The 19,875-nt window shown below is 36.5% G+C and overlaps 1 protein-coding gene across 2 annotated transcripts in view; it reads left to right on the forward strand.

Annotated features, from left to right (window-relative positions):
• Nucleotides 1-19,875, forward strand: part of LOC116541842 (contactin-associated protein-like 3) — a 105,957-nt gene that overhangs the window by 37,117 nt on the left and 48,965 nt on the right. For both annotated transcript variants that reach the window (XM_032266344.1, XM_032266343.1), the window contains exon 3: nucleotides 18,667-18,860. In XM_032266344.1, the coding sequence (XP_032122235.1) occupies nucleotides 18,667-18,860 (194 nt within the window). The remainder of the gene's footprint in view (nucleotides 1-18,666; nucleotides 18,861-19,875) is intronic.

A 19,875-nucleotide genomic window follows, 5' to 3' on the forward strand; every position in this document is an offset into this window, starting at 1 on the left:
CAATAAAAATCAAAAGTCATGATTCTGGAAAACTTTATCTGTCAAAAATGGAGAAATAGTTGAAATATTTCCATGTTTCCTCTGTAAATTTCTAATTATGTATGTATCCTCTTCCACTCAATATCCAAACAACTCTCTTACTTCTTTATGCAAAGAAACATGAAAGAATGAAAAGGTTAATTACAGATATATGTTTAATTCTGTGTATATAAGTTTGCAAATTGATAGATGTTAATGTGTTCAATAAGTGTACATAAATACACAAAATACACACATTTGTATATGTGTGTATATGTATATATATGTGTGTATGTACTGTGTACCAAATATATACTATATATGTATATATAGAGAGAGTGTGTATTTAATAGTCAAATCAAAATTTCAAGAACTTTATATTTTACATAATCGCACCAATTTTCCTGAAGCTGAATATAGATAGATATATAGTCAGTATGTGTAGGTGTGGAATATATATATATACACACACACACACATACATATGTATGGTTAGTGTGTGGGTGTGGAATATATATATATATATGGTTAGTGTGTGTGGGTATGTGTATATATATATACATGCATCTATGTCAGTATATACATATATGGTCAGTGTGTGTGTGTATATACACACACACATATCTCTGTCAGTAATATATGTACATATATGCCAGTATATGCTGACTGTATATAACTATATACTGACTGTATAGTCATAGTCATATATAATAGTCATATCAGTATATAAATACATATATATGTCAGTATATGTATGTGTATACTGACTTATACAGGTATAGTCAGCTAGTGTGTGTATATTCAGCTGCGGGAAAATTGTTGCCATTATATAAAATGCGGAGTTGTTGAAATTTGGATTTGACTATTAAACCTGACTTTGTTGTCATTAAGTTTACATCGATATTTCCTAGAATTGCACATTGCTAAATTTCTCTACAAAACCAGTGTTTCTAAGATATGGGGCATTTGATACAAGAAAAGACAAATAAAGAAAAAGTAGAACTTCATTTGTCATTCTTCTTGTGTCTCCTTAAGAAAACGATGTGGTACAAAGTTATTTAAACAAAAGCTTGAAAAATTAAACACTTCGTAACTCGTGCTAGTACTTGATTATTCTTTTGTTTATCAAGCTTTCTTCTTTTTATGATTATTATACCTTTAATTGTGAACATTCATTGGATTGGCTCAGTAGTATTTTATGTGAGACAACTTTCCGTTTTAATATCTACATATTCTCCTTTGTTAATGTGAAATAGAAGTGCAGGAGTAGAGATGAAATGGATAATATTGCCAGAAGCAATTTGAAACTGGCTAGGCCAAAGCATGTATGTATTTTGTCCTTTTTTTCTGTTTTCAGAAAGTGCTTACATTAACTCATTCTCAGCCAGAAGCCTTAGTTTATTAATGATTCAGAAGGGCTTCCTTTGTATATTGAAAACCGTGAACTCTGATGTGCAGAGTACAGCCAGGGAGCAGGCCCATGGGTTTGAATGGAAATTAATGTTGGTGCGTGGGAATGAATTTCATAGAAAAGGATAATTTAGAAACCTATGTGATAAACTGCAAACACAGAGCAAATGGAGATATACTGGATCGTTTCCCTCCACTTCTTGTATTTCTCCACTATTCAAATGTCCTTCTACTTGACCATGGCTTCTTGGCACACTGACTAGGTTCAGTGATGAAGAAGCAGAGAAAATATTTACTGAATATTTTTAATAAAATATGAATAGTTCAGGATATTTGTAAGGGCCTTTGAATATCAAGATATTTATTTCCCACATTAGAAAGTATAACTCCTATTGAAAACTTAGCACCACAGTTTAAAATCATATTACTAAATGAAAGCAAAATTCTTACATTGGAGAAATGACCCATAAATGGTTTGTTATAGCATGTGATCTTTAACTGTTTGAAATTTCCACTACTGTACAATGCAGTATCCCAGAACAGAACAGCATTTCAGATTTCATTGTTTTGTATGAGGAATCTAGAGGAAAGAAATTGGTAAAAGTTTATGCAATAATTTAAAAATATAAAGATTATCAATCTCTGACAGAATAATGTAAATGTAGAAAATATTTAAAATATTTAATTTAACTCACATTTAAATTAAATTCCCCCACATTTTTCTTTTCTTTTCTCCTTCCCTTCCCTTTCCCTTCATTCCCTTCCCTTTCCCCAAGTAGCTGGGATTACCCTTGTCTCAAATAGCTGGGATTACAAGCACTCACCACCATGCCCAGCTCATTTTTGCATCTTTTAGTAGAGATGGGGTTTCACCATGATGACCAGGCTGGTCTCCGACTCCTGGCCTCAGGGGATCCGCCCACGTTGGCCTCTCGAAGTGCTGGGATTACAGGTATGAGCCACCACGCCTGGCCCCCATTTTTCATAAAATCGAAATTCTTGCATAGTCCTCTCCTTGGTTTGTAGGTCAGAAGCTACACCAAGCTTCCCAATGTGCCTAGATGTTAGGTATGCCAAAGTACGTGTACAACAAAGGGCCTGAAAAGTAGAATACAGTGGAAAATGTTTTGCCTGAGGATATTGCTGGCTAAATTTTTTATCTGTGCCTCGTAATAGTTCTTAGAACCAGTAAGTCCGATGGCATTCTGTTTTTATGCTTTTTTTTTTTTTTCAGATTTGTAGCATGTGACAATGTGAATATGTTGCAAATGTTGAATGATTCAGCTGACTATAGGCCAAACAAAATAGCATCAACCTATCTATAGCGAAATGCATTTTGGTTGAAGAGATATATAGATTTTAAAGAAATTAATCTTATTTACTTCTGCAAATAATATGCTTCAGCAGCATATGTAATTTTATTTAATTAAAGTTCGTCTAAAATAGGTTGTTAGTGCTATGACGGGAAGTGGCATCCAATCAAAATATTCTTAAGGATATTAATATAGATTAGACATGAGAACAAGAAATATTTGGCTGGTTTGATTCTTTTGGATCACTTTAAAAATTATTTTCAAATTTTTGTAACTGAGGCATAACTTAAAATACAATCAAATGCATAGATACAAAGTGTGTGGTCTGATTAATATTTACAGATGTATATGCCTGTATTACCAGAGCCCAGATCAGTTACAGATCATTTCATCACCTCTTTGCCATTTGTTAATACTTTTTATCCATTATCTAGGCCCCTTCCACCCATCACTGTTCTAATTTCTTTCATATTATTTAGGTTGGCTTGTGCTTTTGAGATTCAAATAAATGGAGTCACACAGTACCAGAATCATGCAGAAACTTTTGTACCCAGCTCCTTTAGGGAGCATAAGGCTTCTGAGTTTCATCCATGTTCTTTCATGTGTTTGTAGCACATTCCCTTCTATTGCTGAGTAGATTTCAGTTGTGCTGTTTGTTTATCCAGTCTCTTTAGAATGGACACTTATGGCTTGTTTCCAGTATGGATCTATTATGAATACGTTTCTACAAACATTCTTTTACATTTCTTTTGGGAGTAGAATTTCAGTATGTGAATCTCTTAAGGAACTCAAACCATTTTCAAAAGCCCTTGAATATGTTATACTCCCACTGGCAATGCATGTTAATTCCAGTTGCTTCTTGTCCTGGTCAACATTTGGTGTTAAAATCATTAACCATTGGGGAAATGTAAGTTAATATCATAGAGAAATAATGTGTTCTCTAGGATGGCTAAAATTAAAGATTGACAACACCTGTGTACTCTGTTATTCATGGCACCACAAACAACATGAGCTTCAGCATATTTGTATCTGTTTCCTTTGCCCCTGAAGCCCACAGAGGCAATGCAATAGGGCACACATGAATATTATACTCATAGCAGACTTGTATTGCAGCTGAGAAATAATGAGCTTGGGGAATCTACTGCAGTTATAGCAAGTAGTAAGTGAGAAAGGTCTTTGTGTGGAAGAAAATGTTAACTTCACCTCTCAAGGTTGCCAGCTGCATAAACAGCCACGAAAAAAATGGTCCACAAAAGAGCTTTTAGGGCTTTGTAGTCTTAGCACACCAAACAAACCATGTAGGAGTGCAAGCTGCTTAAAGTGGACTGTCTCTTCATACATTATTATGTGTGAATAACATGATCCTATATAGAGATCTTCTAAGAAATCTGGAAATCTAAAAAACACCAATTAACAAGTGAATTTTAGCAGGTTAACAAGATACAAGATGAATATACAAAAATCAATTCTATTTTTATGTATTAGTAACCATCTGATTATCAAATTAAGAAAATTTCATTCACAATAGTATTAAAAAATAAAATACTTATATGTAAATCTTACAAAAGGTGTGCAGGACCTGTTCATGGAACACTATAAAACATAGCTATTAGAGAATAAAGAAGACCCAAATAAATTGAGAGACACACTATGTTTATGGATTGGAAGAAACCAGAATTGTCTTAACTGTCATACTTGGTTGGTAAGAATGTAAATGGTACCACCACCTTGGAGAATAGTTTGGCAGTTTCTTAAAAAGTGAGAGCATATACTTACCGTATAACCCAGCAATTCCACTCCAAAAAATATATTCCCACTCTAAGACTTAAATGTTCATAGCAGCCGAGTACAGTGGCTCACACCTGTAATCCCAGCACTTTGGGAGGGTAAAGTGGGCGGATCACCTGAGGTCAGGAGTTTGAGACCCTACACTGTTCTTGTGGTAGAGAATCAGTCTCACAAGTTCTGATCGTTTTATAAGGGGAAACCGCTTTTGCTTGATTATCATTCTCTCTTGTTTGCTGCCATCTAAGATATGTTTTTCACCTTCTGCCATGATTGTGAGGCTTCTTTAGCCACGTGAAACTGTGAGTCCATTAAACCTTTTTTTCTTTATGAATTATCCAGACTCGGATATGTCTTTATCAGCAGCATGAAAATGGACTAATACAGTAGACAAAAACTAGAAACAACTCAAATGTCCATCAGCTACTGAATGTGGCGTATTCATTAAACTGCTTGCTATTTAGTAGTAAAATTAAAGAAGCTACTGATATGCCATGATTTCTTTAAGTACTTAGTTGTTCCTTAATGTTATAAATTATTCTTAAGGCGGAATGCCATCCCACTCCTTTCTAGGATTTTCATGTTACTTCCTTAAAATTGCATTCTTCCTTCTAAAAATTTTGTCCTTTCACTTTTTCCCTGTTCAAAAAAATCCAGTGATATATGTGATAGCTCAACTGTCGCGCAACTTTTGGCAAGAAAGATGAGGTTGAGTAGGAAACTTCCTGTTTACCAGAGGCAGCTGGAATCATTCAAGAATAAAGGGACACTGTATTCACCATCATATTACCAACTTCTGCTTTGGGAAGATGAAATACATGTCTTATATATTATTCTTCCTGATCAGTATATTTTAAAAGGCACTTTATATATAAAACAAACATAAGAATGAAAAAATGTAGGGAAGACAGACCATCTAGGAACCTGAGCACTTGAGAAAATTATAGAAATAGAAAACAAATTAATGGTTGCTATGTATAAATGTTAGCAATGGGGAGGATTGTTGTGGTAGTGAAGTAGTTCTCTTTCTTGATTGTGGTGGGAGTTTTGGACCCTGCACATGTCATACAACTAGATAGACACATCATTTTCTGGTTTCGATATTGTACTGTAATTTTATAAGATGTAATCATTGGTAGAAGCTAGGGAAAGTGTACACGTCACTTCTCTGTACTCTTTGCCAAGTCATGTGAAGCTATATTTCAAAGTAATTTTTTTCTTAAATAACATTTAATTTCTGACTGGAAGTTTAATTTGTGTTTCAAAGCTGATTCAAAAGGACTATGGCCAATGATGAAAATGGTAAAATACAACAGTAGGTCCTATAACCGGCTCTCCTACCTTAGTTGTTAAAATCAGTGTTAAGGGAGGCATTCCAGAAATTCTGTAGGACATGGTGGAAATTTACCTATTTTCTTTCACATTAATTTTTGCCAACTAGATGTTTTTAGGTTGTCATATTTTTCCAAAGAATTCAGTGGGACAAACTTTAGCAGAATTCTAATCCCCACATTTTCCTTGATGTGCACTTACCTCTAAAAATATTTCTTTGTCATTAGCAACTTAAAATAAACATTATTGTAATGTTTAGAGGACATTACTTTTGCATCATATTTTGATACTATCATATTATATATAATAATAAATGCATGTCTCTTTTTATACAGGGCTTTCACATCAATTCATAAATTATCATTAGTTTAACTACAAATGTCCTTGGGAAAAATGTAAATATTACCAACTCTTTTTTTAGGGGCTGGGCTAGGAGATTTTGGTTGAGTGAGCAGTCATTCACATACAGATGGATAATTTGGTATTCACTAAAATAGTCACTTCTCAGAATTTCACCATTGTGTTTCCTTGCATGATATCAACTGACTTTTAATAAAAAAGAAAAATACATGCGTTTAATCACTACCTGAAGAAAGTAAACTCACTATTTGTGGGAAATAGAATACAATGAGAGGGCAGTCAGCCTCAGGGTGCTCTGACGCCATTCCAACCCTCTCCTCATAGGCCCGGTTTGTATATCACTTTTGCCTGGTTGTTTCCACTCACCAAATGAAGAGAATGACTTCTTTGCCTGCTTGAGTGATATTTTGAGTTTATATGTTTTATCAAATAATTTATTGGATGTATGAAAAATGCACACTGATGGTTTTATTGAATTATGCAGTTAGTTACCAAGATGAATAGAACTACACCTACCCAAAATTCAAGATGTAGTGGATATATGGGAAAAGGTTATAGGCTGAGTCATTTAACCATTAGGGCCCTTTCTGACATTTTCTGTGAGGGCAAACTGGAGTTCTCAGTGGAGTGCATGTGAGTTTCTGCCAATGGCCAGTGGAGCAAGAGGGAACACTACCCCAACTTCTGGGGTGATAAAGGTTTTCTCACTGTTCCACCATTCTCACTGTTTCACCATTTTGTTTTAACTATTCCAGCTGAACTTTAATTGCTGACCTCTAGTTTCATCTATCTAAGATGAACTCCTGCTCACATCTCTCCCTGCAAGATTTGTATCTCTTTAGATTTTAGGCCAGGTAGTTGTTCTGCAAGCTGAACTCTCCATTGAATTTGTAAAATATCACAAACTTGAAGTTTGTTTTAAGGGTGGAAATGAGGCTGCTTATAGCTTTCTGCTTCCTGGGGCAGAAGCCTGAAGTTCCAGCCCATAGATTTTGATAAATTGTATTTTCATTTTCATTGAGTTTGAAGTACTTGCTAATTTCTCTTTTAATTTCTTCTTTAATTCATTGATTATGAAGTATGTGTTATTAGTTTCCTAACATTTCTGGATTTTTCAGAGAAGTTGCTATTGTGGATTTTTCTATTTTAATCTATTGTATATCACAGAGATATACGTTACATGATTTAAATTATGTTAACTTTGTTAAAACTTGTTTAATGGTCTATTTTGGTAAAAGTTCCAAGTGAACTTGAAAGAGTGCATGTTCTTCTGTTAGGTGAAGCATTCCATAAATATCAATGAATGATATAGGTTGAGAGTGATAATTAATACTTCTGAATCCCTATTTTCTGTCTTCTTGTGCAGTTACTAAGACAGGGTACTAGAATCTCCTACCATAATGGTGGATTTATCTATTTCTTTCAGTTTTACTAGGTTTCACCTCATGTATTTTGAAGTCCCATTATTAAGTGTTTGCATGTTTAGGATTATGTCCTCTGATGAAATAACATCTTTGTCATTATGAAATAATTTTCTTTACCTTTTGTAATATTTTTTTGCACTGGAATCTACTTTGTCTAATATAACCAATCCAGCTTTTTTTTGACTAGTGTTAGCATAATATTTATTTTTTTCCATGTGTTTACACTTAGGCTATTTGAGCCTTTTTTATTATTTAAAGTGTGTTTCTTGCAGGCCGCATATATTTGGATCTTGCTTTCTCATCTAATCTGACCATCGTTGCCATTCAATAGGAGTGTTTGCACTGCTTACCTTTAGTATGATTGTTTATATGATTAAAGCATAACATCTACTATTTGTTTTTTATTTATTCTATTATTTGTCCGTTTTCAAAGCTCTTAGGGAATGTAGATGCATTTTGTAAGAGAATAAATATTATAAATTATTATATACACTCTGACATTTTAACAATAATTGCATTTCTTTTTTATAAATACATTTTTGGTAGGCTGAATAGTCTTTCTTTGTCAACCTGCTAAGGTTGAAGGAAATACTGCTGAAATAGGACCAGTGCACAAAGACAGATTTTGAGGGAGGGTTTCTGTATTTTTTACTTTCAAATAGCATAGTTGAAGCAGACTGTAGTACCTGATTCTTTATTTGTGTTAGAACTTTTTTTTTCAAAATGAAATTAGATCTCAGGTAAATGTTTAAATTCTCCTCAGCAAAAAGGCAGATGTACTGACAAAAAGCATGGCCATTTAAAGCCTATAAATCTCAGAAGTGGAAGAAGGGAGTTTATTTAAAGCCAACTTCACTCCTCTTCCCTATAAATACATATAATCACACTGGAGTATAGGAGCTGTGACAGTCCCTACCTATCTGACGTCTCACTTCCTACCTCCTGCTCACCCTAGGTAATACATGAAATTTTTAATGGCTCTGCTGTATATTAAAATGCAATTAGATGAGGAAAGAAACAAACAAATATATCTGGATAAAATCGCATTTGAGACAGTTTGTTATCTTAATGGGAAATGTCTCATGAAGACAAGGTTGATTAAACTATATATTTATTTGCTTTATATATAGAAGCCCCTAATAGTGGCTGGCTTTGCACATTACTTTGTTTACTTATATTTTGTGCCCTTGAATATCTTTCAGCCCTGGTACTCATCAAATGTTAAGGAAGGTGTAAGATTATGGTGATATGATGATAATTGTAATGGTGATGATTGATGATGATGATGATGATTTACCTGTGTATCATTTCCCCCATAAACCAAGTCAATATGTACTCTGTGACAGTGCTGCCACTTATGACCAAATACTATAGTTATGGGAATTTTAATTTTTGTTGTTAGAAGCAATTAAGGCTCCAGCTGAGGGGTTTCTACATTTTTTTCACACAGCCCCTTGCCCCAGAGAGTCAAATGTAACTTTGTCCTGAAGTAAATGAAGAATTGTAACAAACAGATATAACTATATAGAGACATAATCATGCCAGATTATTTATAACCAGCAAGTACTAAGTGATTGACAAATCATGTGAATATATTCATGGCCAGGGATAAAAATGAAACATAAGCTGATTTTTAAAACTAATACCTTTCCATGTGTCTTAATTAGTGATTTTATTTTCTCATCTGTAAGGCAGATATGATAAGGACAACCCACTGGATGCTTTTAGAAATAAAAAATGATAATGTGCATGAAAGTGTCTGGTAGAATTCTCTGCATACAATATATGCTTCACAGTTTTTCACTTCTCCCTTTTCCCGTGTTTTCCATTATAAAATAAGTGGCAGACTTTAATAATTTCCTCAGAAGTTGAAAACTTTTAACTGTATACAACAGTAGATAAGATAAATTCTATGTTGCGTGAACATTTAGGGACAAAACACTGTGTGCAGATCAGCATCTTCACTGTGGTACCAATATCAGCCTTTGTAAAAACCAATTACCCTGAAAAAAATAACATCTGCTGTTCCTCAAGCCATATAAAGTGTAAGATAAAGTTTCAGTTGCTCAACATATTTTAATCTCATTCCAGTACTGAAACGCCTGTGCCAGAATGTATATTATGAATGGAGGGGATGAGGTTTTTGTAATTCACAGGCTCTGTGGGGTAGAATGCTGGCATTTTAACTCAGGTGCAGTGTCTTGTCAGAGGCAGGGGAAGGAGGAGGTTGAAGTGGAGAAGAAATGTTTATGGTGGTGGGGAGGCTGAGCTAGAGGATATGACATAACTGCTTCCTCTGTTCTGTGTACGAAGTTTTGGTGAACATAGAAAAGATGCTTCCAGGTTGAATAGAAGTCAATACATGTATAACCCTGACTTAACAAATAAAAGACTTTCATTTGTTTAAATTTAAGGAAAACAAAAATTGAATATAACATCACATTTGAATAATAGTTTAGTTACAAAGTGCTTTAGTACCAATTATTTCATTGTCTTTCTTACAGTCTTATGAGATGGTTTATATGACTGTTATTCACCCCACTGTCCCATTTCATGTTTTTTTTTTACACAAAGGATAACATTTTTGTCTAAGAGAGGCTGAGTAACTTGACAATTACCACACGCTAGTTGGGGGTGGAGTCAGCCAACTTCCTCTCTCTTTCCATTACCCATAGTGGCCTTCAATACCAACCATTAAAGCTGCCTTTAACAAAGGCACACAGACAAGTGCTATCTAGTAGTGCACAGCTCAGTCACGTTGTGTTTCCACTCAGCGTTTAATTAAATTGTGTGCACAGCAGCTCACCTTTAAAACCCAGCTGGGATTGCAGATTCCCTGAGGCTATAACACCGTGATGAAATTATTTGCTAACACCAGAATTTCATTACTTTATCAGTAATGGCTGAAAATATGGCTTATTTGCATTTGAATACTACTTCTTCATCAAAGTTAAAATCAAGTTACTGAAATGTGTCATCTGTTAGCAGAAGTGCAACTATTAACACCAACAAACTAACAGACTGTGAGGGATGCTGAGAAGAGGGATGGCCAGTGGCTCCTGCTTCCTCTAATGAGAACGTGCAATCCGAGGAGGGCACAGCAGAACTGTGTCGACTCATTTTTCCTCCTTGTGAGTCTCCGCATGTGTTCTCATAGTAATTACTTTTCTAAACCTGGAATGAGAGGGAATGAAGATACCAAAGAAAGGTTATGAAATACAAGCTAAAGAGGATGCCATTTATGCTGACCAACCAGGATGAGGGGAAGAAACAAAAATATTGAATAGTTCCTCAGAAGTTTAACTATGTGCATAAAATACAACATCCAGCCTAAGATGATGGTTTGGCTGGTAGCATCTCGTTCACCTTCTCCCAACTCTTTTAAAACAACAAAATAATAATAATAAAACAGAAAAAGAGACACAGTTTCAGTAGTGTTGTACCTAGGACTATTGATTACTAGTTAGACCAACCCCAGAAGGATCTCCCACCAATTAAATTTTACATAGGCTTAGGAGAGAACAGTAGATCTGGTAGAGTCAACAGGAAGGTGCCAGGAGGTAAAACCCCATTGGCACTGTGCACTCACCCTTCCACAGCCCAGGCCTTGCCTGACCAGGAGCAGGGAAGGATGCCCTGCTGCATGGGGGCTGCTTCCTTAGGTAGCCAGACCTGCTCACTCCCAAACTTCTTCATAGCTTTTGTACATTTATTTGAGAATCACCATATCCCATGATTATCATCAAAATTATGTGATACAAATTTAATTGCACAGGTTCTGGATCTAAAGCTTGAGATGTGTAAATGTAGGTGAGCTGCTCACCATCCATATGGAGGATAGTAATGAGGCCTTGTCTTTTAAAGGTACTTTAGAAATTAAATGCAAAATCCATGTAAAGGGAACTCTGTGCCTGACCCAGAGTTCTCAAATGCTCAATACATATTCATTGTTAAATTGAGTAATTATGGAAGTGGGTAGATGGAATTCTGTTACATCCTGAAAAGTAAAGTTGGAAGAAAGAATGAACAGAGGGAAGAAACTGTAGAAGCAGTTTCCACTGAGTACTGCAGAAGTCCATGCACTGTCTCTGGCAGGGGCTTATGTAAATATTGCCATAGATCATCCAGGAATAAATCTTGCCTGATCTAGGAAACCATGTTGCCTGAGTGGAAGATGCCCCTGGTCTACAATAGCACAACATTCAACTTTGAACAAGAGCTGTGTTTACCTCCTAGCTGTCTGGCTTAAGAAAGATGTGGAACATTTTAGTGTCAACCAGATACATAGTATTTGTTTCCAATAATTTTTCATCCTGTCTACTAGATCAAATTCCTGACTCTTCAAGTCACAACATGGAACAATAAAAAGCAAAACAAATAAAAAATTATATCTATATGTGTGTGTGTGCGTGTGTGTGTGTGTGTGTGTACATACATATATATATATGTATATATATATAATACAAACTTAAGAGGTGCTTTTCTCTGGGATAATTTATATATATATATGTATACATATATACTTTTTAATTGTACTTTAGGTTCTGGGGTACATGTGCAGATCATGCAGGATTGTTGCATAGGTACATACATGGCAATGTGGTTTGCTGCCTCCATCCCCCCATCACCTATATCTGGCATTTCTCCCCATGTTATGTCTCCCAAACCTCCCTACCCCCCACTGTCCCTCCCCAAGTCCCCCCCAACAGACCTCAGTGTGTGATGCTCCCCTCTCTGTGTCCATGTGTTCTCACTGTTCAACACCCACCTATGAGTGAGAACATGCGGTGTTTGATTTTCTGTTCTTGTGTCGGTTTGCTCAGAATGATGGTTTCCAGATTCATCCATGTCCCTACAAAGGAAATGAAATCATCATTTTTTATGGCTGCATAGCATTCCATGGTGTATATGTGCCACATTTTCCTTGTCTAGCCTATCATCGATGGGCATTTAGGTTGGTTTCAAGTCTTTGCAGTTGTAAATAGTGCCACAATGAACATACATGTGCATGTGTCTTTATAATAGAATGATTTATAATCCTTTGGATATGTATCCAGAAATGGGACTACTGGGTCAAATGGAATTTCTATTTCTGGGTCCTTGAGGAATCGCCACACTGTCTTCCACAATGTTGAACTAGTTTACACTCCCACCAAAAGTGTAAAAGTGTTGCCATTTCTCCACATCCTCTCCAGCATCTGTTGTCTCCAGATTTCTTAATGATTGCCATTCTAACTGGCGTGAGGTGGGGTATCTCAATGTGATTTTGATTTGCATTTCTCTAATGACCAGCGATGATGAGCAGTTTTTCATATGTTTGTTGGCCTCATATATGTCTTTTGAAAAGTGTCTGTTCATGTTCTTTGCCCACTTTTGAATGGGTTTGTTTGTTTTGTAAATCTGTTTTAGTTTTTTGTAGATTCTGGATATTAGCCCTTTGTCAGATGGGTAGATTGCAAAATTTTTTTCCCATTCTGTTGATTGCCAGTTCACTCTAATGATTGTTTCTTTTGCTGTATGGAAGCTCTGGCATTTAATTAGATCCTGTTTGTCTATTTTGGCTTTTGTTGCCAATGCTTTTGGTGTTTTAGTCATGAAGTCCTTGCCTATACCTATGCCCTGAATGGCTTTGCCTAGGTTTTATTCTAGGGTTTTTATGGTGTTAGATCTTATGTTTAAGCTTTTAATCCATCTGGAGTTAATTTTAGTGTAGGGTGTCAGGAAGGGGGTCCAGTTTCTGTTTTCTGCACATGGCTAGCCAGTTATCCCACCATCATTTATTAAACAGGGAATCCTTTCCCCATTGCTTGTTTTTGTCAGGTTTGTCAAAAATCAGATGGTTGTAGATGTGTGGCATGCCTCCGAGGCCTCTGTTCTGTTCCACTGGTCTATATCTCTGTTTTGGTACCAGTACCATGCTGTTTTGATTACTGTAGCCTTGTAGTATAGTTTGAAGTCAGGTAGCGTGATGCCTCCAGCTTTGTTCTTTTTCCTTTGGATTGTCTTGGCTATGTAGGCTCTCTTTTGGTTCCATATGAAGTTTAAGGTGTTTTTTTCCAGTTCTTTGAAAAGGGTCATAGGTAGCTTGATGAGGATAGCATTGAATCTATTACTTTGGGCAGTATGGCCATTTTTACAGTATTGATTCTTCCTAACCGTGAGCACGGAATACTTTTCCATCTATTTGTTTCCTCTCTTACTTTGTTGAGCAGTGGTTCATAGTCCTCCTTGAAGAGGTTCTTTATATCCTTTGTTAGTTGTATTCCTAGGTAATTTATTCTCTTTGTAGCAATTGTGCATGGCAGTTTGTTCTTGATTTGGCTCTCTGTTAGTATGCTATTGGTGTGTACAAAGGTTTGTGATTTCTGCACATTGATTTTGTATCCTGAGACTTTGCTGAAGTTGCTTATCAGTTTCAGGAGATTTTGGGCTGAGACGATGGGGTCTTCTAAATATACAATCATGTCGTCTGCAAATAGAGACAATTTGACTTCCTCCTTTCCTAATTGAATACCCTTTATTTCTTTTTCTTACCTGATTGCTCTGGCTAGAGCTTCTAATAGTGTATTGAATAGAAGTGGTGAGAGAGGGCATTCTTGTCTAGTGCCAGATTTCAAAGGGAATGCTTCCAGTTTTTGCCCATTCAGTATTATATTGGCTGTGGGTTTGTCATTAATAGCTTTTATTGTTTTGAGATACATTCCATTGATACATAGTTTATTGAGAGTTTTTAGCATAAGGGCAGTTGAATTTTATCAAAGGCCTTCTATTTCATCTATTGAGAAAATCATGTGGTTTTTGTCTTTGGTTCTGTTTATGTGGTGGATTACGTTTATAAGCTTGCATATGTTGAACCAGCCTTGCATCCCCGGGATGAAGCCTAACTTGATCATGGTGGATAAGCTTTTTGATGTGTTGCTGCAGTTGGTTTGCCAGTATTTTATCAAAGATTTTTGCTTCTATGTTCATCATGGATATTGGTCTGAAGTTTTCTTTTTTTGTTGAGTCTTGAGGGGTTTTGGTATCAGGATGATGTCGGTCTCATAAAATGATTTGGGAAGAATTCCCTCTTTTTGGATTGTTTGGAATAGTTTCAGAAGGAGTGATACCAGCTCCTCTTTGTACATCTGGTAGAATTCAGCTGTGAACCCATCTGGACCTGGGCATTTTTTGGTTGGTGCGCTATTAATTGCTACCTCAACTCTAGCCCTTTTTAATTGGTCTATTCAGGGTTTCAACTTCTTCCTGGTTTAGGCTTGGGAGGGTGCAAATGTCCAGGAATTTATTCATTTCTTCCAGGTTTACTGGTTTTTGTGCATACAGTTGTTTGTAGTAATCTCTGATGGTAGTTTGTATTTCTGTGGAACTGATGGTGATATCCCCTTTAGTGTTTTTATTGCATCTATTTGATTATTCTCCCTTTTCTTTTTTATTATTCTGGCTTGGAGTCTATTTTGTTGGTCTTTTCAAAACACCAGCTCCTGGATTTATTGATTTTTTGAAGGGTTTTTTGTGTCTCTATCTCCTTCAATTCTGCTCTGATCTTAGCTATTTCTTGTCTTCTGCTAGGTTTTGAGTTTTTTTGATCTTGCTCCCTCTAGCTCTTTCAATTTTGACGATAGGGTGTCAATTTTTGATCTCTCTTTGCTTCTCATGTGGGCAGTTATTGCTATATATTTTCCTCTAGAGACTGCTTTAAATGTGTCCCAGAGATTCTGGTATGTTGTGTATTTGTTCTCATTAGTTTTGAAGAACGTGTTTATTTCTGCCTTCATTTCATTGTTTATCCACTCAACATTCAAGAGCCAGTTGTTCAGTTTCCATGAAGTTGTGCAGTTCTAAGTTAGTTTCTGAATTATGAGTTCTAATTTGATTGCTCTGTGGTCTGAGAGACTGTTTGTTATGATTTCTGTTATTTTGCATTTGCTGAGGAGTGATTTACTTCCAATTATGTGGCCAGTTTTAGAGTAGGTCCGATGAGGTGCTGAGAAGAATGTATATTCTGTGGATTCGGGGTGGAGGGTTCTATAGATGTCTGTTAGGTTCGCTTGGTCCAGATCTGAGTTCAAGTCCTGGATATACTTGTTAATTTTCTGTCTCGTTGCTCTAATATTGACAGTGAAGTATTAAAGTCTCTCACTATTATTGTGTGGGAGTCTAAGTCTCTTTGTAGGTTGGTAAGAGCTTGCTTTATGTATCTGGGTGTTCCTGTATTGGGTGTGTATATATTTAGGATAGTTAGCTCTTCTTGTTGCATTGATCCTTTTACCATTATGTAATGCCCTTCTTTGTCTCTTTTGATCTTTGTTGGTTTAAAGTCTCTTTATCAGAGACTAGGATTGCAACTCCTGCTTTTTTTTTTTGCTCATCAGACTCATTCTCTGTCCAACCTTGTTCCTTTGCTGGTGAGGAGTTTGATCCCTTGGAGGAAGAGCGGTGTTCTGGTTTTGGGTATTTTCATCCTTTTTGCTGTGGTTTCTTCCCATCTTTGTGGATTTATCTACTTGTGGTCTTTGTGGTTCGTGACTTTCAGGTGGGGTCTCTGAGTGGACGTCCTTTTTGTTGCTGATGAAGTTATTTCTTTCTGTTTCTTAGTTTTCCTTCTAACAGTCAGGCCGCCCTGCTGTAGGACTGCTGGAGGTCCACTCCAGACCCTGCTTGCCTGGGGATCACCTGCAGCAGCTGCAGAACAGTAAGGGTCACTGCCAGTTTCTTCTTCTGTTATCTTTGTCCCAGTAGGATACCCACCAGATGTCAGCCTGCACTCTCCTTTATGAGGTGTTTCTTTGGTTATATGGGTTCAGGGAGATGCCTGAGGAGACAGTCTGTCCCTTATAGGAGGTCAAGTGCTGAGCTGGGAGCTCCATTGTTCTGTACAGAGCTCCTGGGCAGGTACATTTAAGTCTGCTGCAGTGGAACTCATAACTGCCTTTTTTCCCAGGTGCTGTCTCCTGGGAAGGTGGGGCTTTATTTATAAGTTCCTGACGTGCTGCAGCATTTTTTCAGATATGCCCTGCCCAGCAAGGAGGTAGTCTAGTCACAGTCTGCCAGCAGAGGTGTTTCTGAGCTGCTGTGGGCTCTGCCCAGCTGCTGTGTGAACTTCCTTGCAGTTTTGTTTACAGAGGTGCGGTTAGAACTGCCATTGCAGACTGCCTTGGTAATGGTGGACTGCCTCGGTAATGGCTGACGCCCTTCCCCCCACACTGAGCTGGACCATTCCAGGTCCAGCTGCACTTGCCGTGAAACTCTTAATCCAGAGCATTTCAGATTGCTTGTCTTTGTTGAGGTGGGACCTGCTGAGCCAGATCACCTGGCTCCTTGTTTCAATCCCCCCATTTTTTTTTTCAATTCAATGTGTGGCTCTGTATCCCAGGTGTTCCAGGCTACAGTTGAAATGGCCGCCCAGATTTGTGTGAGTTTTTGTGTGGAGACCCAGGGCGCGTGCTTAAACAGCTGTGCTGGAAACTCATGGCGCTTTTCCGCCTGGGAATCTCCTGGTCTGTGGGCAGTAAAAACTTGTTTGGAAATGCAGTGATCACTCACCCTCTGCACTGTTCTTGCTGGGAACTGCACTCCAGAGCTGTTCCTATTCGGCCATATTCTCTCTGGGATAATTTTGTTGCACTCCGGGAAAAATATTTTTGAACAAAGATTCACTGCAAAAAATATCTTAGAATCTGAGTTCTAAGAATCTGTAAACTTGGGAATCATAAAGAAACAGTAGTTAAGTGTTTGATCATCAATTCAAATGGTGCCTAATATTTATATTTATTATTTAAATGTGAATGTTATTTTTTAAATATAAATATTTCTCTGCACTTCCCCATAATAACTTAAAGTATAATGTTAATGTCCTCACTTACTCATTTTTACTCCTAGCTATATTCTAATAATATCAAACTTTTTAAGAAATATACTAAAGTACTAAAGTACTTACATGTGGAATTTTAAAAAGTTGAATAAATTCACAGACGTACAAATGAGGACATAATTATAAATACAACTCATAATAATAAAATATACAGTATAAGTTAGTGAATAATAACCAACTGTCTAGAACTTTAAACTTTCTGTTGGAGCCTTCAGGTAAGTGGCAGCACCAGGGAGAAATAAAAGCACGCTGACTCCAAAGCTTGGGAATTGTTTATCGAGTACTCTGTTTTTCTAAACACTGATTATTAAAGAAGTTAAGGTTCTGGAGTATCCCCTAATTCTATTAGACTAGAAAAATGACAAACATCAATAAAACATCAACAGGCATTCCTATGTTTTTGTTTCAGATGTAGCATTAGTCAGAGCAAAAAGAGCAAATTTTCTGCTCTGCATCCATCTTCTTCAATACCTGACAGTCTCCTTCTGCTGTGTAAGCCTTGCCCTGGTTTCCCTGCAGTACTGCCAGAGAGAGCAGAGCGCACCAGAACCTGCTTTTGACTCACTTTGACCATTTGCTACTCTCTACTTTGTGTGTGTGTGTGTTTTTTACCAGTATGTCCTCTACACCGTGGTTCCTTGTAACCATCATTCTCCTCTATACTTCTGTGAATTCAACTTTTTGGATGTCCACATGTAAGTGGGATTGCCTCACAAAGCACTCCATATCTGAATTGTTCTTTTAAATATCCATTTCTCCTATGAGACTGTAAGCTCTTTGAGTGTAAGGACAATGTATTAACCATCTTTGTTTTATTAGTTCTTAATACTGTACTTTGGAACCTAGTCTCTTGTGTTTTGCAAAGGGCAAATCTTACTCAAAGGTTATGAAATACACTCGTTCCAAAAATTGACAGGAATGCCACATTGGCTACCTGCATTAAACAAACATTTCCTCCACCTAGTAGGACACCTGCATTCTAGACTGTCGGGGGTTATCTAGCTAAATGTGAACACAGTTTAGGGTTCATTCTATTGTAAATCTATGATTTTCTTAATACATATTCATAATTGTATAGTTTTCTAATCTAGTAACAGCTGTGTTAAATAACTTCCTCCTCTACCATTTTCCTACTTTTTCTGTTTCTAAAAAGGAGCTGGTGGCTGGACCCCACTTGTGTCAAATAAATACCAATGGCTGCAAATTGACCTTGGTGAGAGAATGGAGGTCACTGCCGTGGCCACTCAAGGAGGATATGGGAGCTCTGACTGGGTGACCAGCTACCTCCTGATGTTCAGTGATGGTGGGAGGAACTGGAAGCAGTATCGCCGGGAAGAAAGCATCTGGGTATGTTTTCTAATAATAATAATTGCTACCTATTGCTGCAAACCTATTAGAAAAACAGAATTTTAAGAATTACTTTGAAAAAAATATTCTAAGTAAAAGTAAGATACGCATTTCATTGAAAACATTGAAAGACAGTCTTGATATTATAGCATTAGTGTAGAAGTTTAAAAATAATACAAATCATATATAATTTATTTTTTCTTGGTTTGCTTAATAATTGAACATTGCATCTACTTTATTTTACAGTTGTAGATTGAATTCATTTGTTTATTTTGTCTGATTTGATCTGATATTTTTGAAAGACACTGAAATTTCAAAATGTAATAAATGAGCAGTTTCTGTATGTATGGCAAGTACAGGAACACAGACTTTGAACTTGAAGAATCGTGTGTCCTTTATTAAGTAGCCAGATTTAGTTTTTCATAGACTATAGATCTCTGTGAGATTCTCTGGAATCTGTAAATATCCCTATAACAGTGACATTATTTCTGTTTCTGATTATATGTCAGTGCCTTTTTGGGGAGGTAATTACGTTTTGTTTAACTTTCGTGAATATTGTAAATGTATTTAATTTATTAAAAATATATTTATTATATAGTGTTTGGAAGTAACCCATATCTGTTTAAAATCTTGCTCTGCATTGATTAATAATGTTTAAAATATTATGGGCAGTTTCCTTATAAAAGAGATGCTAAAAGAGAAAACTCATATAAAGTCTGCATTGTATTTGTAATTTGGCTCTTTCTTCCTCCTGAAAAAATACGTAAATGATGGAGGTACCATCAACATTTGTGTTATCCAGTTAAGGAGTTCAGAGGGAAACCATAGCCAAGGCAATGCCATCTGCCATTTTTGCTTACTCTGAAAGTTTACTAGTGTGTGGGGAAAGAGTGTAAAGGTTAAGGTTCTTGCTAATCCAGAACACTTAAAATAATAGATGTCAACTCTCACAATCCTTCCACATGTAGAAATGTATTGCGCTTCACTGGAACAAATGGTTTACTTTTCCTGGTTC

The sequence above is a fragment of the Sapajus apella genome, unplaced genomic scaffold, assembly GCF_009761245.1.
Source record: "Sapajus apella isolate SASKATOON/1434 unplaced genomic scaffold, GSC_monkey_1.0 scaffold157, whole genome shotgun sequence".
Classification (NCBI taxonomy): Eukaryota; Metazoa; Chordata; class Mammalia; order Primates; family Cebidae; genus Sapajus; species Sapajus apella.